Here is a 24,949-nt window from a genome sequence, read left to right as displayed (position 1 = left end):
ATCTGGAGGGGTGTTCTATCACACAGATCTATAGTGAGCTTAACCAATCTCAGAATGACGATCTGGAAAAAAATTCCGAAAAATGGCGGGGGAAGTTGAACATTGAAGGGAGCAAGTTCAAAGCCTCACTTAAGCTAGGGTGCACGGTGCTAAAGGTGGCCAATCTTCAAGACCAACATTTTAAAACTATTTTTGAACTTTATTTTACCTCAGCAAGAATAGCTCAATGGGGTGGGACTATGGGCACCTGTTGCACGCGCTGTCACAGCGTGGAGGCTGACACAATTCATATGTTTGCCTCTTGTCCCATGTTGGACCCTTTGAAAAGGGCGATAGAGCTTTTCATGGGACAGACTCTGAGGATCCAAATAAGCTTAACCAATGAATTAGTGGTCTTAGGTATGGCCAGGGAGGGAGTTCAAGTAGCTGATCGTGAGTTTATATTTCTTGCCATGGTTGTTGCTTGGATCTGTGTTGCATCCGCATGGAAGGACCCTAACCCTCCTACTTTTCACGGCTTTTAGCCATATATAGTTTTGAAAAGGGCTTATATAAGAAGAAAGGGTGGAAAGCTAGGAAACTAGGGAAACTCATCTGGGCCCCAGTAATAGACTGGAAGACAAGACTGGAGGGACCCCAGCCATAATCAGTGGTTTTGAATTTGGTAGTTGTTTCAGCTCTGATAGCATGCATGCTATTTATTGGGATGATGGGAATAGGGAGTAATATAGATTCAGCGAATTGTTGTTTGTTTGCTCTTTCATGGTTCAGTTTCTGGAGGGCTTTGTTAACTTCTTTTTTTCCAATATTGTCTAATGTAATATGTACTCCTGCAAGTAATATATTATCAAGAACATTTGAATGGAATTGAATGGCTTTTGTTTTCTCCATTTTTGTAATGATGAATTAATAATTGATGGTGACCAATACATTAATTTAAATAAAAAATAAAAAAAGGAAGAGAAATCATTTTAAAGTGATGGATAACCAATTACAAATTTAATTTAATAGGTAAAAAAATTCAAATTCTAGACCACTGAATGTTACGCATATTTGTAGTAAATGCAAAACTGGTCTTGGTAAACTGTTGTCAGTGTCTATTTTTCAAACACCTACAACAGTTTCCTCGGACAGCCATATGTCATGCCTCTTTGTGAAGGTAACGTTAGTAAATACCTCTAACAGGTATAATTTAAGAAAAGACTGATGCCTCGTTTACAAGAGTAAATTAAACCTGTTTCCAAAAATTGGGCCACAAATCTCTAACTAATTAAGGTAAGCATTGTAATCCTGAGCACCACTGTCAAGAGGCTGTACAAGCTGGCTTTACAGCACCCTACTAAGAAGTGTTTCCTGGAGAGCTTGTTATACATTTGGTAGCCAGATTAAACAAGCATTGGCATAGCCAATAGGTCTCGCTTTTGGGACCTTATAAGTATTTAGTTATGCAGCACAATATCCTTGGTGCAACAACAACGGTTGCATGGCTAAACACTTATAAGGTCCCAAAGGCAAGATCTATTGGCTATGCCAATGCATGTTTGCAAAGTGCCTAGCTGTATTTTTTTAACCCTAGCTCTGCCAGCACCTAGGGAAATCTAGCAAATCTATACATTTTTTAAAACTAGACACCCAGGGGAATCCAGGATGGGGTGACTTGACTGGATCTCACCAGGTTCTGTTACCCAGAATCCTGTTCAAATCTAATAAATTGTCCAAAAAAAACACATTTTCCTCACATTTCTGTTGTGGAAAGTTCTGGAATCTGCATGGATCCACACAATTCCACTCACCCCGCGTTCCCTAAAGTCTTCCGAGAAAAATGGTACCTCACTTGAGTGGGTAGGCCTAGTGACTGCGACAGGAATCAGCCCAAAACACAAGGTGGACACACCACATTTTCACAGTGAAAAATTACCCTTTTTTTGCAAAGTGCCTAGCTGTAGTTTTAGAGCCCTAGCTATGCAGGCACTTACGGAAACCTAGCAAACCTATACATTTGTGAATACTAGACACACAGGGTAATCCAGGATGCGGTGACTTGACTGGCTCTCACCAAGTTCTGTTACCCAGAAACCCTTGCAAACCTAAAACATTGTCAAACAAAACACATTTTCCTCACATTTCTTTGGTTGAAAGATCTGCAATCTGCGTGGACCCACAAAATTCCACTCACCCCGCGTTCCTCAAAGTCTTCCGAGAAAAATGGTACCACACTTGTGTGGATAGGCCTAGTACCCACGACAGCAAACGGTGCAAAACGCAACGTGGACACACCACATTTTCACAGTGAAAAATTACCCTTTTTTTGCAAAGTGCCTAGCTGTAGTTTTTGAACCCTAGCTCTGCCGGCACCTAGGGAAACCTAGCAAAACTATACATTTTTGAAAACTAAACACCCAGGGCAATCCAGGATGGGGTGACTTGACTGCTCTCACCAGGTTCTGTTACCCAGAATCTCTTGCAAACCTAAACATGTGACCAAAAAACCCCACATTTTCCTCACATTTCTGTGGTGGAAAATTCTGGAATCTGCGTGGTTCCACAAATTTCCACCCTCCCCGCATTCCCCAAAGTATTCAGAGAAAAATGGTACCTCACTTGTGTGGGTAGGTCTAGTACCCGCGACAGGAAACGGCCCAAAACACAACGTGGACACACCATATTTTCACAGTGAAAAATTACTCTTTTTTTGCAACGTGGACACACCACATTTTCACAGTGAAAAATTACCCTTTTTTTTTGCAAAGTGCATAGCTGTAGTTTTTTAAACTAGCTCTGCGGGCACCTAGGGAAGCCTAGCAAACCTATACATTTTTTAGGTCTCGTCTCCGCTAGCGCATGCGCTAGCGCGAAGCGAGACTTATGTAGTGGGTTCAGAAAATGCTCCCAAAGGCTTTTTTAGGCGGATTGCCTACAGTGCATGTGTCCGAGCGCGTGCACATCGCACACCATTCGCACTCATGCTGGTTTACACTTCAAAGTAATCCGCTCCCCCTTCCCCTCCCACAAAGCAAGACAAGACTAGAACATCAAAGCGACCGCGGCCCCTCTGATTCCATTTGCCACCAGCCACTTCACGAGCTCCGCAGGTCATAAACAGGACCATCTGCCGAGAGCTTGTTTCCGTTTCACTTCTCTCTTCTTGTTTAGGACTTGTGCCCTGCATGAAAGACTCCTAAACTTTGGGCAGAGTTAGACATACAAAAGGATTGCAGTGCTTAAAAGAGTCAGTCGCGGGTACATACCTTATGACGAAATCTTCCACGACCATCCAGGCCATCTATGAAGGACCGCCCCACCCCCTGCTTGAAGCAGGCCATTCGCTTACACAGAGGCTTTTCAATTGAAATCCAATTCACTAAGAGGTCGGTATAATTTACACACTGTGTCGCTTTCTGACGAGAAGGTCTAGAAGGACAGTTTTTTTTTATGTATCTTTTTATTTAAAGAAGAAAAAGCAAAAGGAAATATTACACATATCAGGAGTCACACAATAGGATACATTGCATCGGTACGTAGGTAAATAGGCCAATGTGCCACAATCAGTACAAGGAGCGTGGGGCGTCAACATGAGCAGGTATACATAGAACGGACAATCAATATAATCAACAACCCCGTTATGCTCGCACTAGCAAGGCCCGTCCACCCACGTGTACAGGATAAATAGGACCAAAGTAGACACAGAGACATGTGAAAAATAGACTCAGAATAGACATATCGCCTCTCGTAAAAGGGGAAGGAAAGAAAAAAGGGCATAGAACTAAATAAGGACAAAATAACCCCCCCCATTCCCCCCACCCTGCACCCCTGCAATGGCTACGGCCTAACCCCACTAGCAGCATGCCTGTCGCCCAACAACTAAACCCTAAAAGAAGGAAAAGAGCGGAGGAGGAGATGTCATACAGGCTCCCGGTCCCCTATATTCCCCGCCAGAAGCAGACCCCCCTAGATATAGTCAGACAATGTGAAGCCGCAATTAAAAAACAAACGGGGGGGGGTACAAGAGAACCGTCTGACTCCCGCATCATTGTAGTTACAAGTCCTGTGTCAAATAAAGCCTTTGTTTCAGACCCAGACGATAACACTCAATCCTGGCCACTACGATTTTTTGTGCGAGTTTTCACCACTCGGGCCGCCATCTCAAAGAGGAAAGTCAAAGCGTTCAAAAGAGTCAAAGTCAGTATAGTAGGATCGAGTCCAAAGCAATGATATTCGAATCAGATGGAAATGTCTGTCCCTCGACAATAAATTACAAAAGCATATTCGAACCAACTGGGGAGGAAAGAATAAGAAATCACTACGGAGATCGCCGTGGAAATTGTCCTGGAGTATGAGGTTGGCTGTGTCCATCTTGGGCGGCATCGGGATAGAGTATGGCGAGTTTTCGGTAATTCCGGGCTCTCTGACTGTTGTTCGGGGGCCGACAAAACACACCAGGTCTGGTTTCCGTACGGGGCCCTCTGTGTCAGGCATTTCACGCTTCGCGGTTAAAACAACATGTTTCAAAGCCATCAAGGGATCGGTGTCCGGTCTCAAACACATGGTTTCGGCTGTTACGACCATTTTATAGATGGCGGCGGTGATCTGCGAGTGAAGCGTCCCAATGGCGGTCATTACGGTCTGCAGCGACGGCGCATCTTCCTCTCGCTCCATCTCCTCTCACAAAGCGACAGAGCAGATCTTTTTAATCCCGGAGGTCGACTTCTCCGGTGTAGCAGGCCCAAGCAGGGCCGACGTGAACAGTGGGCACTCGTCAATGTCGCGGTCTCAACACCATCGCCGCCAGCAAGGACCCAAGTCCGCCAGCCCCGGGGCCCAACAGGCCACCAGGCAACGGATACCCGCCCACAGCTACCAGTGCATCTCGCCGCCGTGTCCCTGCAGGCAACCCAACCAGCGCACCACCATCCAATCCGGTCGGGATATTCTTCCACTCCGGGCGACCGGATGCCGGCCTGGTCTCGCAGCCGATGTTGTTCAACTCCAACCCGGATGGGTGAGAAAGCGAGGCCCCGGCTTCCACACTGGGTTAGGCCGAGAATAAAAACACGGCATAACTTCATCTGTCGAGAAGATGGAAATCTGGGGATTGCATCTTTAATCTCAGCAATCCATCAGCCGTACGGGAGTCTGGTTCGAGTTCAGGATAAGTATCAGGATTCATGAGCTCCTGGCGGAGATCGGCGGAGGCGGGAGCTTATGTGGCCATCTTGGTTGCAGCGTAGCTCCTCCCCTCAAGAAGGACAGTTTTTGAAGAAGAAAGTACCAGATCCCGCCCAAAGTAACACGATTACTTTTATCTTTTAAATTGCTCTTTAATATAAAACGCGAGAACAATACAAAGTTAAATGTTATTGGACCTGCAAAACACTTTGTAGAATGAGCCCTGCGCGTGTCTAATCCCCTCCCCAAAGCACAGACAATTTTGACAATGGTCTCGTAGAACTAAACCCCCTCTTACTGTAGGCCTACCAGAGGCGGCATTGTTTGTATTAATAAAGCCCCGGTGGGTCCCCTGCCTCCAGTCACATCCCCGTAACTCCGGGCTCGAACAGCACGTCCACCCCCGCCGCGTGGGAGCCGCATTGAAACGGGAGGCAAACAGCCGACCCCCATCACGAACCGGTGTCAAGTCAGCTGCTGCCTGCCCCATCACCCCCTCCGACTTTCATAGCCGGGTGTCTGCGTGTAACAACAAACACGCAGCGTTATTCTCCCCTGCCTTCATGAAAAGCAGATACAGGGGGTGAGTATCTCAGTATTACAATTCTTGGCTCCCCAGCTCCAATGTCAGCAGCTCTGGCCGTTACGCCACATCCACATGAGGGTAATTTAAGCTTCTTCCCTAAAAAAATGTGACTTCCGGTTCAGGGCAGTGAAGCACCGCTGGTGGTTGCTTATTTACCATGAAGAGCCAATGCCGGCTCACAGCATAACCAGTGTGTAGGGACATCTTAAGGATTTTGGGGTCAGGGCCGAACGTATTTTGGGGGCCCCTGTTCGGGACAGCTTTGAATTTATGATCCGGTGTCAGCTCTCTCATGCTCACTTTGGCCAGGTCACTGACAGTGCACAAACACACTCCTCCGCATTTCTTATGTTGTTACATCTAATAGACTTTCACATATCATTTACATTAAAAAATAAATTAAAGGCAAACGTTATTTAAAACAATCTGTTTAAGAATTATACAAGGTTATCAAGGCAAGCCTCTGCAGAGCAGAACTGGCTCTAATCTATCAGGGCCCCCCTGAAGGGCTGGGGCACTGGGCCAAAGGCCACTTTGACCATGCCTTAAAATGTCTATGACAGTGTGTGCAAAAATGTTTTTGCTTTTTGCAGTTTTTTATGCATGAACCTGGTCCAAGGGCATTAGCGTGCTTTACAACAGAACCTCTCCAAATGACACATTTATTCCAGGAATTGGGAGATTAGATGACTTGCCCAGAATAACTGGATGTTGAGCCGAGCCAGGACTCAAGCCTGGCTCTCCAGGTTTCACAGGCAGCAGCTCTAAGTTTGGGCCTGAGAATGCAGAAGGAGATCAGTTTAACAGGTGTCATATTTTTGTGGGATTTTTATTGCAGGGTGATCCCGCTGCGTTTTGCATTTTTCTAAGGTAAGAAACACTGCACTCAATGCAACATACACTCCAAATACCACTCAGTGCCACATAATTACACACCACATAATAACACTGCACTCAATGCAACATACACTCCAAATACCACTCATTGCCACATAATTACACTCCACATAATTACACTGCACTCAATGCAACATACACTCCAAATACCACTCATTGCCACATAATTACACGCCACATAATTACACTGTGCTCAACGCAACATACACTCCAAATACCACTCAGTGCCACATAATTACACGCCACATGATTATACTGCACTCAACGCAACATACACTCCAAATACCACTCAGTGCCACATAATTACATGCCACATAATTACACTGCACTCCATGCAACATACACTCCAAATACCACTCAGTGCCACATAGTTACACACCACATAATTACACTGCACTCAATGCAACATACACTCCAAATACCACTCATTGCCACATAATTACACGCCACATAATTACACTGCGCTCAACGCAACATACACTCCAAATACCACTCAGTGCCACATAATTACACGCCACATGATTATACTGCACTCAACGCAACATACACTCCAAATACCACTCAGTGCCACATAATTACACGCCACATAATTACACTGCACTCCATGCAACATACACTCCAAATACCACTCAGTGCCGCATAGTTACACACCACATAATTACACTGCACTCAATGCAACATACACTCCAAATACAACTCAGTGCCACATAATTATACCCCACATAATTACACTGCAGTCAATGCAACATACACTCCAAATACAACTCAGTGCCACATAATTATACGCCACATAATTACACTGCACTCAATGCAACATACACTCCAAATACCACTCAGTGCCACATAATTACACGCCACATAATTACACTGCACTCAATGCAACATACACTCCAAACAATATCACTCAGTGCCACATAATTACACGCCACACAATTACACTCTACTGAATACAACATACACTCCACACAATACCACTCAGTGCCACATAATTATATGCTACATAAATACTTCACTCAACGCAACATACACTCCAAATACCACTCAGTGCCACATAATTACACTCCACATAATTACACTCTACTGAATGCAACAAACACCGCACACAATACTACTCAGTGCCACATAATTATAAGCGACATAATTACAATGCAACATACACTCCAAACAATACCACTCAGTGCCACATAATCACACAATTACACTCTACTGAATACAACATACACTCCTCATAATACCACTCAGTGCCACATAATTATATGCTACAAAATTACACTGCGCTCAACGCAACATATACTCTAAATACCACTCAGTGCCACATAATTCCACCCCACATAATTACACTACACTCAATGCAACATACACTCCAAATACCACTCAGTGCCACATAATTATATGCTACGTATTTACACTGCGCTCAACGCAACATACACTCCAAATACCACTCAGTGCCACATAATTACACGCCACATAATTACACTGCACTCAAAGCAACATATACTCCAAATATCACTCAGTGCCACATAATTACACGCCACTTGATTACACTGCGCTCAATGCAACATACACTCCAAATACCACTCAGTGCCACATAATTACACTGCACTCCATGCAACATACAATCCAAATACCACTCAGTGCCACATAATTACATGCCACATAATTACACTAACTATCTATCTATCGCCCTCACTCTATCCTTCTATCTATCTATCTATCTATCTATCTATCTATCTATCTATCTATCTATCTATCACCCTCACTCTATCTATCTATCGGCCTCACTCTATCTATCGCCCTCACTCTATCTATCTATCTATCTATCTATCTATCGCCCTCACTCTATCTATCTATCTATCTATCGCCCTCACTCTATCTATCTCCCTCACTCTATCTATCTATCGCCCCTCATGTGAGGTATCATTTTACTCGGGAGACTCAGGAGAACGCTGTGGGGTAGGACATAGGTGACGGCACATTGATTCCAAACAAAAATATGTGGATCCACGTAGATTCTAGAACTTTCCCAGAGAGAAATTTTAGAAAAAAGTGCTTTTTTCAGCTAACTTTGAGGTTTGCATGGCATTCTGGATAGGAAAACATTGGGGGATCAATGCAAGCCATACCTCATTGGACTCCCCAGGGTGTCTAGTTTTTAGAAATGTTTGGGTTTGGGTACTTTCCCAAAATGGCCACCGTGCCCAGGGCCAAAACCCCAGGTGCCCCCCAAAACCAGGTGGTTTTGTTATAGGTAAATTTGAAGTCTCCACAGTACGATTTGGGCCATTTCCTGTTGCAGCCACTATGCCTACCCACACAAGTGAGGTACAATTTTTATTGGGAGACCTGTGGGAACGCTGGGTGAGAGAAAATTTGTTGATCCATGCAGATTCCAGAACATTCTCACACAGAAGTGATTTTTTAGCACAATTTGAGGTTTGCAGGGGATTCTAGGTAGAAAAAGTTGGGGGACCCACGCAAGCCGTACCTTGCTGGACTCCCGGGGGGTCTAGTTTCCAGGTGGGTTTGGTAGTTTCCTAAGATAGCCGCCGAGTAGGGTGACCAACCGTCCGTAAATTTCACGGACAGTCCGTAATTTCGTCCGTCTGTCCGTTGTCCGTGAAGGATTCTTTAACGGACGCCATTTGTCCGTCATTTTAACAGGGCACCGGTTACCCCACCCTAAAGCCGGCACAGCTTGCACCCACCTCCCTTCTTCACTCCGATGCTGCACCAAAGCTCCTCAGATACCCGGCAGCATTGGAGAGGCACAGCGGGGTGGCAACCCTCACACCTCCAGCCCCTTGATGACCTGTTAAGAGGTGCTTCGAAGGTGACTGAGAGGAGGGGCTGCAGGTTCAGGATCAGGGGCATCCATTCAGATGCAAACAGCTCTGAATGTGTCATGTCTCTGCTATTTAGAGAGGGGCTTATACATTCCATTTCTACCCAGGGCCCCAAACATCCTAGACTCGGCCAGATTATTTACACCGAGGCAGCAGCCCGTGCTTCTCGACACCGAGCTTAATTACTTCACTAAATTGTATGCAAACCTCGGTTCTTCAAACATGCTGTCTATAATGTAATACAATAAAGAAATGGCGCAATCGCACCCACACTGAATAACAAAGTACGGAGGAAAATCAGTTCAATCAGTTCTCTTAGAGTATCTCCTGTAAGTACTGTACATCACAGTGGGGGGTGGCATTTTGGACAGAGAGCCTGTCTTCTCGTTGTCTTGTGCAAGAGGGGGCGAGGAACCCAAGATGATACTAGAATACTGCATGCCCACCCCTGTACCCACCCTGGTGGATCCCTTTCACTCTCCTGTGATGGCTCCTGCCCTCCCCTCAGTGATGGCTCCAGTCCACCCCCGCCTGTGATGGCTCCTGTCCCCCATGTTGTGGCTCCAGTCCACCCCCGCCTGTGATGCCTCCTGTCCCCCCCTGTGGTGGATCCTGTCTCCGCCCTGGGTGGCTTCTGTCCCAGTCCTGGAACGGCCCCTGCAGCGAGGGTGAAGTTCTTGATGGGCCTCTTCTCAAAAGGGCTCAGCTCAAAATTAATATGGAAAGGTGGGCGAGTAAGTAAGTGAAGGGATGGGTGAATGGCTGGATGAATTAGTGAAAGGGTGAATGGATGAATGAAAGATTGAATAAATGGATAATGAGAGAGGATGGATGGATTGATGAGTGAGGGGAAGGATGGAGAGAAAATGTAAATAGCTGGATGTATGGGTGGAAGGGTAGCTGGATGATGGATGAGGGGAAAGATGGATGAGGGGAAGGATTATGGATGAGGAGAAGGATGGATGGATGGAGGGGAAGGACGGATGAGGGGATGGATGGATGAGGGGATGGATGGATGAGGGGATGGATGGAGGGGAAGGATGGATGGGTGAGTGAAAGGATGGATGGATGGATAATGAGGGGAAGGATGGATGATGAGGGGGAAGGATGGATGGATGGATGATGAGGGGGTGGGTGAAAGGATGGATGATGAGGGGAAGGGTGAAAGGATGGATGATGAGGGGAAGGGTGGATGGATGTATGATGAGGGGGTGGGTGGGTGAAAAGATGGATGGATGGATGGATGATGAGGGAATAGATGGATGATGAGGGGGTGGGTGAAAGGATGGATGGATGATGAGGGGAAGGATGGATGATGAGGGGAAGGATGGATGGATGATGAGTGGGTGGGTAGAATGATGGATGGATGATGAGGGAAAAGGATGGATGGATGATGAGGGGAAGGATGGATGGATGGGTGGATGATGGGTGGGTGAAAGGATGGATGGATGGAGGGTGGGTGGGTGAAAGGATGGATGGATAGATGATGAGTGGGTGGGTGAAAGGATGGATGGATGATGAGTGGGTGGGTGAAAGGATGGATGGATGAGTGGGTGGATGGTGGGTGGGTGAAAGGATGGATCAGTGGATGGGATGGTGGGTGGGTGGATGAGTGGGTGGGTGGATGGTGGGTGGGTGGGTGGATGGTTGGGTGGATGATGGGTGGGTAGGTGGATGAGTGAAATGATGGATGGATTGATAAGTGCAAGGGTGAATGACTGGACATATGAGTGAAAGGGTGGATGTAAGGATGGATGAGTGAGTGAAAGGGAGGGTAGATGGACAAAAGGATGAATAGATGTGTGAAGGAGTGAAATGATAGATGGATGAATGATAGGGTCAATGGATGGATTCATTAGTGGATGAGTAGATGGATGGATGGGTGGGTGGATGGATGGATGGAAGGAAGGATGGCTAAGTGAAAGGGTCAATGGAGAGAGAAAGGGAGGATGGATGGATGACTAAAAGAGTGGATGGGTGGAAGGATTAGTAAGTGAAAGGATGGCTGGATTGGTGAAAGGGTAAATGGCTGAATGGATGAGTGAATGGATGAATGGGATGAAGAGAGGATGGATAAGTGTACAGATGGATAGGGTGAAAGGGTGGAAGGATGGATGGATAATGGAGGATGAGTGAAAGGACGGATGAGGGGATGGATGAAGGGATGGATGAGTGAAATGATAGATGGAGGATACATGATGGATAGGTTTGCAAATGGTTGAATATGTTTGGAAATGAATGGGCTTACTTACATACTATTGCGCGACCTCTGATGTGTCTATAAAACGTACCTATTGTCCTGAAGTTTTGTCCTGAATTTTGACCTCCTGTCCTGAATTTGTGTCCTGAATTTTGACCCTTTGTCCTGAATTTTTACACTCACCGTCCTGAATTTGCACCAATGCCAGTTGGTCACCCTACCGCCGAGCCCGGGGCCAAAAATCCAGGTGACCCTCCCTTGCAAAACCAGTTTGTTTTGTGATGGGTCATTTTGATGTCTCCTCAATAAGTTTTGGGCCCTTGCCTGTCGTGGGTACTTGACCCACCCACACGAGTAAGGTATAATTTTTATCGGGAGACCTGGGGGAACGCTGGGTGGTAGGAAATTAGTGGATCCACGTAGATTCCAGAACTTTCCCTGACAGAAATTTGAGAAAAAAGTGATTTTTTTCAACTAAATTTAAAGTTTGCAGGGGATTCTGGACAATAAAATGTTGGGGGACCCATGCAAGCCATACCTCGCTGGACTCCCCTAGGTGTTTAGTTTTTAGAAATGTGTGGGTTTGGTAGTTTCCCAAGATTGCCGCCGAGCCTGGGGCCAAAAACCCAGGTGACCCCCCCTTGCAAAACCAGGTTGTTTTGTGGTAGGTTATTTTGATGTCTCCTCAATAGGTTTTGGGCCCTTGCCTGTCGCGGGTACTTGACCCACCCACACGAGTGAGGTATCATTTTTATCGGGAAACCTGGAGGAACACTGAGTGGTAGGAAATTTGTGGCTCCACATAGATTCCAGAACTTTCCCTGACAGAAATTTGAGAAAAAAGTGATTTTTTCAGCTACATTTGAGTTTCTCCCCTTTCCAATGATACCTCTCCCGTCTTTCTACGTGCTGAGGGGGCTGAGATAGCCCCCTGAGCACGTCAAAAGGGAAACTGAAATGAGCCTAAAGGTTCATTTCAGTTTCAGTTTCTGTGAAATGACGTCAGCGCGACGTGCGCGCTGATCATCATTTCACAGAAACGGGGGGGGAAGTGGGGGGGCCTCTGGAGCCGGGGAAGCTCTTCCCCAGCTCCCAAGGCTACAGGGGAGAAAAAGAAATCCCTCTGGTGCTTGCACCAGAGGGATTTGTGGCTTCATGTGCCACGACGGCCGGGAGCCGTCCTTCGCACACAAGCACCGTGGCGCAGGACAGCTCTCGACCCTCCTGCTCACCGAAAGGGTTAAAATAGAAAGTGTTTGGGGGAGCTGTGATCCCTATTTAGCATCTTTCAAGTTTTTTTAGATCATGAATGCGAAAAAAGTCAGGTCATTTGGCTTTTTAGGCAACATTGCTTCCTGTGATAGGTGCCTTAAAATGTTGAATGTGAAACTACATGTCTCAGAATGCAATGTGCTCTTACATAAAAGATGAGGGCTGACTGAAGTGTGTGATGCATGGCAGCAATGGGGAGAGGTTGTGGCCTAATAACTAGGGTGGTCAACCTCAAATCTGGTGAACCAGGTTTGAGTCTCAGCAACGACGCTCAACATCTTGTGATTCTGGGCATATCACCTAATCTCCCCTTGCCTAACAAAAATGAATGTGTCCGTCTGTAATTAAACTGGTGCTCATGGGAAGCGCTCGATACCTGATACCTTCGGGTCTAGTTTGCGCTACATAAAATCAGAAGAAAAAAAAATGGGACAAAAAGCATCTACTGGCATTCCTACCAGTTGCTACTTCCCTCATGTCCTTGCTCATGGTTAGCCTACCCAGAGAGGTCAAGTTCAGGAGTACACTGGAGAGAGGCAAGGCAGTTTTATTACCAGAGGCCCAATGACATGTTGCACGGAGAACGGAGCAATGGAATTTCTGGGCCAGAATTACTGTTCGAGTCTATTAATAAGGCCACAGTGTCTTGAAATTACATGGTTTTTAGCCGAGAGTGAGTGTTTGAAATGGAAATATACAAGTTCAGGTACTCCTTGCCCCAGAGTCCCTGTATGCTGCTGAGAAGTGTCAGCAACCTTGAATTAAAAACATTGGAGCTGTGCTGAGAAGTGCCAGTACTATCCCTTCCAAATTAAAGAAGGTCAGGCACTGAGTACATTTAAAGCACTGCCTGGAAAGGGGTCTAAGGAAGTGGCTATTTACCGTGCTGCCAGCCAAACAATCAATCAATCAATCAAGACATTTGTAAAGCGCGCTAGTCACCCGTGAGGGTCTCAAGGCACTGGGGGGGGGTGCTGCTGCTACTGCTCGAATAGCTAGGTCTTGAGTAGCCTCCTGAAGGTTAGTAGGTCTTCGGTTTGCCGTAGGAGGATCGGGAGGGTGTTTCAGGTCTTCGCGGCAAGGTAGGAGAACGATCTGCCACCGGAGGTCACTCTTTGGATGCGAGGGGCGGTGGCCAGAGCGCCGTCGGCGGAGTGGAGCTGGCGGTTCGGGCTGTAGAAGATGAGTAGTCTGTTGAGGTATGCTGGTCCAGTGTCGTTGAGTGCCTTGTGTGTGTGGGTGAGGAGCTTGAAGGTGATCCTCTTGTTGACGGGGAGCCAGGGCAGGTCTCTCAGGTGGGGTGTGATGTGGCTGAAGCAAGGGATGTCGAGGATCAGGCGTGCAGAGGCGTTCTGTATGCGTTGCAGTCGTTTCAGCAGTTTAGCCGGGGCTCCCGCGGAGAGGGCATTTCCGTAGTCCAGCCTGCTGCTGACGAGGACCTGGGTGACCGTTCTTCTTGTGTCGGTTGGGATCCATCTGTAGATCTTGCGGAGCATGCGGAGGGTGTTGAAACAGGAGGAGGAGATGGCGTTGACTTGCTTGGTCATGGAGAGTGTTGAATCGAGGATGAACCCCAGGTTGCGTGAGTGGTTGGTGGGTGTCAGTGCTGCTCCCAGGGCGGTCGGCCACCAGGAGTCATCACAGGCAGAGGGGGTGGAGCCGAGGATGAGGACCTCTGTCTTGTCCGAGTTCAGCTTCAGAGGGCTGTTCTTCATCCATTTGGCGACGGCTTTCATTCCTTTGTGGAGGTTGGTTTTGGCGGTGAGGGGGTCCTTGGTGAGGGAGAGGATCAGCTGTGTGTCGTCGGCGTAGGAGAAGATGTTGAGGTCATGAAGTCTGGCGACGTGGGCGAGCAGGTCTATGTAGATGTTGAACAATGTCAGGCTGAGGGATGATCCTTGGGGTACGCCACAGATGATCTTGGAGGCTTCGGATCGGAAAGGGGGGAGACGGACGCTCTGTGTTCTGTTGGAGAGGAAGGAGGTGGTCGAGTCCAGTGCTTTGCCTCGGATTCCTGAGTCCTGGAGGCGAGAGCGCAGGGTGCAGTGGCATACCGTGTCAAGGCGGCTGATAGGTCCAGGAGGATGAGAGCCGCTGTCTTGCCGTTGTCCAGCAGGGCCATGATGTCATCGGTGGCGACGATGAGGGCCGTTTCAGTGCTGTAGTTGCTATGGAACCCGGACTGGGACGGGTCCAGGATGTTGTTCTCCTAGAGGTAGCGGGTCAGATCTTTGTTGACGGTTTTCTCGATGTCGATGACCTTCGCCGGGAATGGGAGCAGGGAGATGGGCCGGAAGTTCTTGAGGTCCCTCAGGTCTGCCTTGGGCTTCTTGAGCAAGGCGTTGATCTTGGCATGCTTACAGCTCTCCGGGAAGGTTGCGGTCTCGAAGGAGATGTTGATGGCCTTGCGGAGATGGGGGATGGGGTGCAATGGTGGCGCTGGTTTTGTTGAAGATGTGGTGAGGGCACGGGTCTGATGGGGAGCCGGAGTAGTTGGTGCTCATTGTGAGAAGTTGGCCTGGTATATGATGTTCACTATTCTAGTGAGCACCTTGCACCAGTCCAAACAACCCTTATGGTGATGGTTGTAAAGTCAACCTTATAGGCCAGCTATCTTAGTGGTAGCATGGAAAAAAGCAGTCTTAGGCTAAACTCAAGAGGGCATGTGAAGCCAGCTGTTTTACCATATGCAATCCCTTTAATACCAAATGAAAGGTCACCACACAGGTTATATATTCAAAATATATATGTATTTATTTCTAAAACAACCCTCTGTACTCTTTATGAGAACAAAAGCACAAGCGCATAACAAATTACTTAATATAGCATACAATAAGTTGCACACATATGGATAGGCCCTGGTGGCCCGTTAAACCATATACTAAAATAGTGGTATAATAACCACATCACAAACAATGATAAGGCCTAGGGCCTTGGGAATCGCTGGGGCTACACTGTACTAACAATAGTTAGGGAGCAGGAGGCCCACGGGATGCGGGTGCAGTGTCTAAATGCACACGCCTGCACACATTGAAGTCAATGGGTGCGTAAAGTTAGAAAGGTAAAGAGTTAGGAGTCCTCCGACTGGACTAGAACTAAACCACTCGAAACTAGGATAGTAGGAGAGTAAACCTACACAGGAGCACCGCAGTAATCGCGTTACCTCACCCACAGGAAGCGGGTGCATAGGTGTCAAAGTGTGTCGGGTTTCGTCGTGGAGTTCTATGGAGCCTTGGAGAAAAGATGCTGCAGGTGACCAGGAGAGAAGAGTCCGGTTGGTTCCAAGGGTGGATCGAGGATGAAGAGTACCTGAAACCAGAGGGGACAGAGTCTGGGTCACTAGCCAGTGACCAGGAAGGAACCAGGAAGGAACCAGGCGATGTCGGGATGCGATCAGGTGCTGTCGTGAAGCTCGTCTCCGCTGCCACATGGACCAGGAGGTGTCGACGACGACCAGGAGCTGGGCACGGACTGTCCCACGAAGGCTCTCGCTGATGGCAGTACGGTTCTCGATTCGGAATCAACAGGCCTTGGCAAATGCAACCAACGCAGGAATCGAAGATGGCTTCTGGATCAGACCAGCAAGGTCTGATGGGCTGCTCCTTTTCAGGGGAGCAAGGGCCAGTCTGGAGCAACCAGACCAGCATTGGAAATTCAAAGTTTCGTAGTCGCAGAGGCCACTAGCCAATGGGCAAGTGACCGGACAGACGCGTCGAGCAGGAAAATGCAAAAGGGCCCCACGCAGCACTCGGTGAGTGAGGAGGGGTTATCTTCGGTGCAGTTGGTGCTCGGAGCTGGAGCTTCTCAATCCCCAATGCACAACTTCGAGGGTGCCTCAGAAGTTGCACGGAAAGCAATTCTCTGGCTTTCCAAGATGGCCGGTCCCACTTCTCGCGTCGCCTCCACGGGCCTCAGCTTTGCTGTGGCTGTGGATCTGGCTGAAGGAAGTCTGGAAGTCCGGGTCTTGTCAGGCTCTGTGTTCAAGCTCCGGCGGGAGCAACGACAAAGCAAACCGTTGAGCGCTTGATGGTGCCTGCTTGCACAGGGTGGTCACTCCTTGACCACAAGGGAGATTCTTCAGTCTTCTACGTCGAGTAGGATGTCGAAGGGTCCTGAGTTTCGGATCAGAGTTTCAGTCAGGATTATCTAAAGTCTAAGGACACAGCTCCTACCTATATACCAAATCTAGGGGCTGGATTACCTGCTAGGTCCCTCCTATGGGTAGGACCCAGGAAGGGGGTGGTTACACCCCTTTCCCTTTGTCCAGTTTTGTTCCAGAGCTGGGGCTGGAGTGCCCCAGGACCGGTTTGAACTGGACTATGCATGGGACACCTTGTGTGCCCCAGGCAGTGTCTCATTTCATTCAGCCCTCCCTGCCCCAATCCTCTATCTCCTGTCTGGGGTGGTGCTAGCACCTACCTGTGACAGGAAACCTATTGTCCAAGCCTCTCTCGCTGGAAGGACTCCCAGCAGCAGGAGGTCAGACTTGTGTCTGTGGCAGCAGCATCCATTTTGTGATGCTGAGGCTCTGGTTAACTTTAACCGGGATTAATGGAAGTAACATGTCTTTTCCCTCTAGAAGGGTGGAATGCTACCCCCGTCGCCAGAACTGGCGAGGGGGTAGTATTCCAAAGCGTATGACACCTTACACGACATGTTTTGATAAAGCCAAACCAAAGTTAGTAATAACCGCGAGGATTATAATGCACTTAAGAGTATATGGTATGGCAATATCCTGGAACAACTATAAGGACATGGTTCCGAAAGCTGCAGACAAGCTCAGCTCATGCTAGAGCACCATCTCACATAAAACCAAGCACTCTGCCTTCAGGATTGTTAAGGCCTGCCTTAGGAGTTTTTTTTGTTTTTTTGTGTGTTTTATAGAGCGCGAACTTGACCCGTTAGGGTATCAGAGCGCTTTACAGAGTCGCAGAGTTGTAAAGGCATGAAATAATAATAGTGTATCATCAATAGCGAGGGGGCGGGGTGCAGGGTACAAAAGGGATGGAGGGATAACATAGACATTTTGCAATCCATTTACTCAAGACAAGGTCCCAGTTACATGGTGAGTAGGTCATCAGAAGGAGGCAAGAGTAGGCCAAGTTTAAGCGAGGAATTTACCCATAAAGAAGGATTTGCCCTCCTTTTTGAAGCGTGCAAGAGAGGGGATTCTTCTGATGGCGGGTGGGAGAGAGTTCCATATTCTTGGAGCAGCCTCAGCGAAAGCCCGATTGTAAGTTTTTTTTTCTCAAAAGAGTGCCGGCTGGAGTAGGAGATCTGTGGCGGACCATGAATTTCTGCTTCCTCCGGATACCACAAGTTTCTGTGCGAGATATGCAGGGGAGTTTGAGTGTAAAGCCTTATATGTGATGCATGCCAGCTTAAGCTGTATTCTGGCCTCGAGAGGAAGCCAGTTCAGCGCTTTCAGGTGTGGAGAAATGTGGTCAAATTTCCTTGTGCCGGTGAGTAGTCTAGCGGCCGCGTTGAGGCAGGCTTTTAAGGGTGCCAGGGAGATCTTGGGTAAACACGAGAGGGTTGAACAGCCGTATTCCAGCCTAGAGTTGACTAGTGCTTGGACTTCCATTTTTAGGTCGAGAGCGTCAAGGAAGGGTTTCAGTTTCCATAGGTAGCTCAGATGGAATCTGGCTGATTTGGCCATTGAGTTGATGTGGTTCTGCATGTTCAACTTGCAGTCCAGGGTTATTCCCAGTGATTTGGCCGACTCCATGATGGTCGGAAGGCAGTTTAAGGCTGTGATGGCCTTAATCCATTTCGGAATCTCAGGGTCAGTTTTGGGAAGGGAAATTAGCAGAAATTATGTTTTCTTTGCATTGAGTTTGAGTTGATTGGAGGCGAGCCATTGGACGGTTAGCTTCAGGGTCTTGTTCAGGGAGAGAATCTCCTTGAGGAATGAGATTTTGATATAGATCTGGGTGTCGTCAGCATACATACGGTAGGAAATATTTGCAGTGCGTAGAACTTTGGCAAGCGGTTCTAAGTAAAGGTTGAAGAGGGTGGCAGACAGCGTTGATCCTTGAGCGACTCCAACCGTGACTGGAGTGGGAGCGGACAGGTTGCCGTTAATTAGGAATCTCTGAGACCGGTTTTGGAGGAAGGCTCTTATAGGTGCATATGTGTCCAGATTTAAGGTTAGACATAGGAATACCATATCTAAGCAAGTGGTGATTACACGACCTTGCCCCAGCTGAGTGATCAGCCAGTTGTGTCAGTTTGGATGGCCAGCCAGGGGTGGCAAAAGATATGCTGCAGCCCCTGGGAGGCCTTGGGTGCACCTATGCCCTGCGTACCTATAGTACACTGTACAGGGACTCATAAGAGTGACCCAAATCCCAATTGGTGATGTACCTAAAGTACATGATGTGAATTTAGAGAGAGAACATCAGGGCTGTGGGTCTGATTAGCAGGCCCACAACCACATTAAGTCGAAAACCAGTGAAGCAAAAAGCAAAAAAACGGGGTGACCATAGGAAAGCAGACCCTACTCTCCTACACTCATGATTTTGATGGTGTTGTCGTTGTTGATGTCAGTCCAGGTGAGCAGGGGGTTGCTGTGGGTGGTGGCCGTGGGGTCTGAAGTGTTGTTGGCTGTCATGCTGGTCTGGTTGTTGAAGCTGTCGTGGATGTCTGCGATCTTGCGGTGGAAGAAGGAGACAAGGGAGTTGCACAGGTCTTGCGATGGTGGGATGTCGTTGGTGTTGGGGCTGGGGTTGGAGAGTTCCTTCACAATGTTTAAGAGCTCTTTGCTGTTGTGTGCGTTGTAGTTGAGGCGGTCCTTGAACTCTGCAAATTACTCAGTGGCCAGCAAAAACGTACATTATCTGTGCTGTTTAGCCAGCTGCAGGCTAAACAGCAGAAATGATGTATAGGTTGACTGCAGTTGGATAAATAGTGTGAACGAGGTCTATATCGAGCCGGTATTTTTTTTTTTAAAGAGATAACAGGCAATGTTAGGGTGGTGGCCATCTTGTAATGGGGGTGCAATATGTGTGAGACATTTTGAATGTAAATGCATATACAAATGTACAATAGTTTGTACAAAGGTAAAAGTGCATGAATTAATTGCAGGTGAAAAAACAGCTAAATCAATTTTCATTAAAAACATTTATGTTATTGTACTATATAGAGAAAAATGTAGGAATTAGGTTTCTATTCAGGAGCTTCAGGATATGGCACATAGATATTTTGCACTGCAGCTTAGGAGTATTTGTCTATCTGGAGAAAACAAGGAGTATGGTCTTAAAGAATGTTACATAAATGTTTTATTCGCTCTGATAAAATTGAGGTTTTAATGCTGGGAAACAATACCTTGTTCTAGTCTCTGGACTGTTGGCCGGAGGAGCTTGCTTTCATTCTAACCTCAGTTCCAAAGACCGTTGACAGCCATCTGTCATTTGACAAACAGGTGAACAGCATTACCTCAGGCGCCTTTTTTACATTCAAAGTTCTGAGAAAGAGCTTACCTTTTATTCCTTTGGAGCTAAGGAGACTAGTACTAACTGCCCTCACCTTGTCTAAAATAGACTACTGTAATGCTCTATATATTAACTTACTGAAACGGCTCCTGAACAAACCACAAATCTTGCAGAACTCGTCAGCTCGTCTATTGCTTGGAATACCTAGACAAAGCTCGAAGGCATTAGTGGAGTTTCACTGGCTGCCAGTTGAGAAGAGGATAGACTTCAAGGCGTTTTGTATTGCTTTTAAGGCCTTAGATGGCGAAGGCCCAGACTACTGTCAAAATAAACTGGTCAGATACATTACCGCTAGGCCACTTCGATCCTCCTCAGCAGTCAATTTTAAGGTGCCCAAATTCAGAAGAACATGTTGGGGGGGCAGAAGCTTTGTGTATGGTACAACCAAGCGGTGGAATGCCTTTCCCCACCACTTAAAGACCAATTCATCCCTGTCAGTTTTTAGAAAGAATCTCAAAACTGGCTTTTTAATTCACACCTCCATGACTAGGTGTCCTAATCTCCCTTCCGTTGTGCTGCCAGCGCCAAGACTCCCTGGGCCATATGTACTAACATTAGTGTTTGTGATTACCAAAAAGAGAATTTTGGCAATTCGCAAGCACTAATGTACTAAAGTTTGTTTAACACTATTTTTGATTCCCAGTGATTCTCAAATAGGCCTACCTCTGGTGTATTAATGAGGTAGGTCGCAGTTTGCGACCCATTGGGAATCGCAAAATCACAGGGATGGTGGCCTGCTGGGGTCAGCAGACCACTATGTCTGTGATTTCTTTTAACTAAAGCAATACTTTTATTGTAAAAACAGCCCATTTACTCTAAAGGAAAACTGAATGTGTTTAAAAAACAGAAAAAGAAAAGTTTGATTACCAAGTGAGGAAGAGCAAGGGGACAGGACTAAAATGACCAGGCTCAGGAGAACCTGGATCAAGGGGTCCAAGATGAATGGCTGCAGTACCGGTAGGACTAAAATGAATAGGAAAAGATCCAGTAGGAGCAGGGCAACCCAAACCAGAAAAACAAAGACCAAGAGGGTCAAAACACTTCAGTCTAAATGGACATGAATCTGCGGTACTAGGGCTTGGAGGTTCAGGGTTAGATGAACCAGGACTAGGTGACCAAGCCCAAGTGTACCAGAAAGGAACCGAGCCGGATGAGCCACAAGCAGGGGAACCAAGAATGCCTGGATGGCCAAAAGGCAAGGTTTATGAGAGCAAGTACAATAGGACAAGAAGGACCAAGATTACCAGGACCCAGGAGAACAAGGCTAGGATGGTTGGTGAAACAGGTACATGAGAACTAAGCCCAGGAGAAAACAAATCATAAGGATCTGGCCCAGCAGGCACCTAATCTCGATACGAACAAGGATTATTAAGTACAAGAATAGCAAAACCATGGCCAGGTATCAAAATAACCTGGAAACTTTAAAACATTGGGGCCCTTTAGCCAGTTTTAGCACTAAGGGTCTTATGTCGCCAAATTCCACGGTTTGTGACCACAAAAGTGCTTATCATTATGTCCAAAATCCTTTTTATGAGTTAGAAATTATTTAGCCTAGTAAAAGGACTTTTGCGTTTGTTTATAAATTGCAATAGAGGATTCATGAAAGGGGTTCCTCCCTCATTTTCCAATTCGGAAAGGAATTTATTGATAGTTTGTGACTGCAAGTGCTGTCTCAAACCATTGGTGAGATAGCGACCCCGAGTTGTGGTGGTGACTGATTTAGGAAGTGGTCCCCTTATGATCCCTTTCCCTTTGGAGGTCATGTTTGCAGCCTTAGAGGGGAGGAGTTTTCCGAAACTGAAAACTTTTCTTTTTAGCCAGCACTGCTTTGAAAAAAATGGCATCTCTGTGATTATTGGCAAACAATGAGTATTGCAAATTGGCACCTGCCTAATTATTATTGATTAGGCAGGTCGTTCTACAACCGCCTGCGGTTCAGTTCTTTTTGAACCAAACAGTGCATATGTCGGCTTGCAAAATACTATCCCATTCGCAAAACTTATGTGCAGAATTTGCGACTACTTTTTGCAAATGAAATAATAATACAACAGGGCCCTCATGTTCATATTGAGATGGATGCCAATTATGTTCACTCCTTGTTTACAGTTCTACTAGGTATAAGTACCTGTTAAAATCTGCATAAGGCATAATACAACAAAATATGTCTGTTTAGACAGCAGCTGTGTAAGTAGCTAAGTTCCTCTGCTATTTGCATGGCTACTGGCCAAGTTGTCACGCTGTCTACTATATAGCCAACTACTATGTAAATGATGCTCTTTCTTGTTACGTTTTTTGCAAAGCCACTGGCCACATAGTACCTTATTTCTGCTATTTAAGCAGCTGCTGGGTAAATAATTAAATTTCCTGTTACTTGCCAGGACACTGGTTAAATGTTATAAAATATATGATATATAACCAGCAGCCACATAAACAATTACGCTTATTTGCATGGCTGCTGACCTCAATGCACAGGTCGGCACTTTTGCCAGCAGGTGGATAATAAGTGAAGTATTTTTTTGTTTGCTTGACTGCTACCCAAATAGTACACAACCGGATGGATGACGTCCCAACGCACACTTTTACAACGCATACCTTTACAACGCATTTTTTACAACACAACATCCATTACAACGCATGCCATTACAACAAAATTTTAAAAACTACATTTACAACGCATACCATTACAACGCATTACATTACATTGCATGTTTGCTAAGTATTGGATAGTGTAGGGGTAAAATTTACTATTCTAACTCCAGGGGGTGCAACAGTAGGGTAAGTGTTGGATAGTGTAGGGGTAAAAATTACTATTCTAACTCCAGGGGGTGCAACAGTAGGGTAAGTGTTGGATAGTGAAGGGGTAAAAATTACTATTCTAACTCCAGGGGGTGCAACAGTAGGGTAAGTGTTGGATGGTAATGTTATGCGTTGTAATGGTATGCGTTGTAATGACTGAGTTGTAATGACATGCGTTGTAGTGGTGTGCGTTGTAGTGTCATGCGTTGTAATGGTTGCGTTGCAAATGCATGCGTTGTAATGGATGTTGCGTTGTAAAAGTTTCCTTGTAATGGTAGTGCGTTGTAAAAGTTGCGTTGTAAAGGTTGTTTCCCTACACAACCTCTCCTGTAGATGGTGTCCATGTAAATAGTGAAGTTTCCTTAGTTTTTGCACCACGGCCGGCCTGGTTCTGCTGGAGGTCACCTTGGGACCTCCAACTCATAACCAGCTTCTGCATGCCTCCTTTGCTACACTCTCATGCACAAAAAGATAAAAACAAAGCATTAACACTTGAGGTAAAAATAGGAGACAAATAGATACCTTTAGAGGCTGATTTGTACAAAGGGAAATAAGAAAGCCCGAATTAATCGCGGATTCCCCGCTTAACAAAATTGTGTGATCTTAAGTACCTTCAAATATGTGAGTTCAGAATACTTGTGGTACAATGCATATTGTGTGGGATTTAGTAGACTATAACGTTGCCCTATTTACTAATCTGACCATACCCCCTTTCATGCGCTGAAAATGAAACTGAAACATGTTTGTGTTTGCCCCGGCACCTTCAGCACCACCCAACCAGGAAGAGGCTTGAACGATCGAGTATGCAGAGAGGACCTTAATTAAATAGAACTCGTTTGCTCATTCCAAAAATCCGATTTCCATTATTTCACAGAACAGCGCACTGCCATTTGATCCGCTCTTACTTCCAAGGAGATCCCAGTAAAATCATATTTGCATTAAAGTAACTGTTTCTCGCAGGCGGACCATCATTATGTGGCTGTCAGTGAAAAAGCAGGAAACGGGATTGGTAGATAAAGATATATAAGCAAAGCAAACGACTCACCTTGAGAGGGGGAGTTTTCCGGACGGACTGACCGATAGCAACAGGCGAAAAGGAAAGACATCCAGCCACGAAATCTCCTGCGGTTGAGAATCAGCAAAACCGCGAGGGTGCAAACAGCAGGATACTTCCAGTTCCAGGAGAGGAGTCCCCGTAGCATGGTCCGGGGTCTCTGAGCGACGGCGGAGGTTTTAGTGAAATTAACGCCGCAGTTTACTGCCCCGATATCGGAGCCGCCTGGCATCTAAAGGCCGCTGCGTCCGAATTCTCCCAGTAACTGGGCAATCAGTTTCTGTTTGACTTAGGCTTGCTGGGGCGCTCGGCGGACAGGGCTTTCAGTTTCATTTTCACTTGAACTTGCTGGGGCGGTCGGAGGACAGGTCGGGGCAGAGAGCATGGTAGAGAAAGTGACCGGGAGAGCAAAGGTCCAAAAAAAAACCGTAGGAGCAAATATAAATACAGCCCTTCCAATGTTTGTCCGTGTGTGACTAATGCAATGCAGGTGTGTTCTTGTTTATTTCATTATAAAGGTAAAACTATGTGCTCTAGAGATTTTTAGAGAGATGCACAGTCAGCTAAATTCTTAGAGTCGTGTTTCCCAAACTGGGGATCTCGAGACTATTTTTGGTGGTTCGAGCAGGTCAAAACACTAAA

At 46.6% G+C, this 24,949-nt stretch overlaps 1 protein-coding gene across 1 annotated transcript in view; it reads right to left on the bottom strand.

Moving 5' to 3' along the window:
* LOC144791492 (ubiquitin carboxyl-terminal hydrolase 47-like) overlaps positions 1-24,638 on the bottom strand; it is a 340,820-nt gene extending 316,182 nt beyond the window's left edge. The window contains exon 1 of the mRNA XM_078666187.1: positions 24,299-24,638. Within this exon, the coding sequence (XP_078522313.1) occupies positions 24,299-24,539 (241 nt within the window). The 5' untranslated portion in view covers positions 24,540-24,638. The remainder of the gene's footprint in view (positions 1-24,298) is intronic.
* Between the last annotated feature and the right edge of the window lie 311 nt (positions 24,639-24,949).

The sequence above is a fragment of the Lissotriton helveticus genome, chromosome 11 (assembly GCF_964261635.1).
Source record: "Lissotriton helveticus chromosome 11, aLisHel1.1, whole genome shotgun sequence".
NCBI lineage: Eukaryota > Metazoa > Chordata > Amphibia > Caudata > Salamandridae > Lissotriton > Lissotriton helveticus.
The sequence above is the reverse complement of the archived record's forward strand: the minus strand, read 5'-3'. Positions and strand labels throughout refer to the sequence as shown.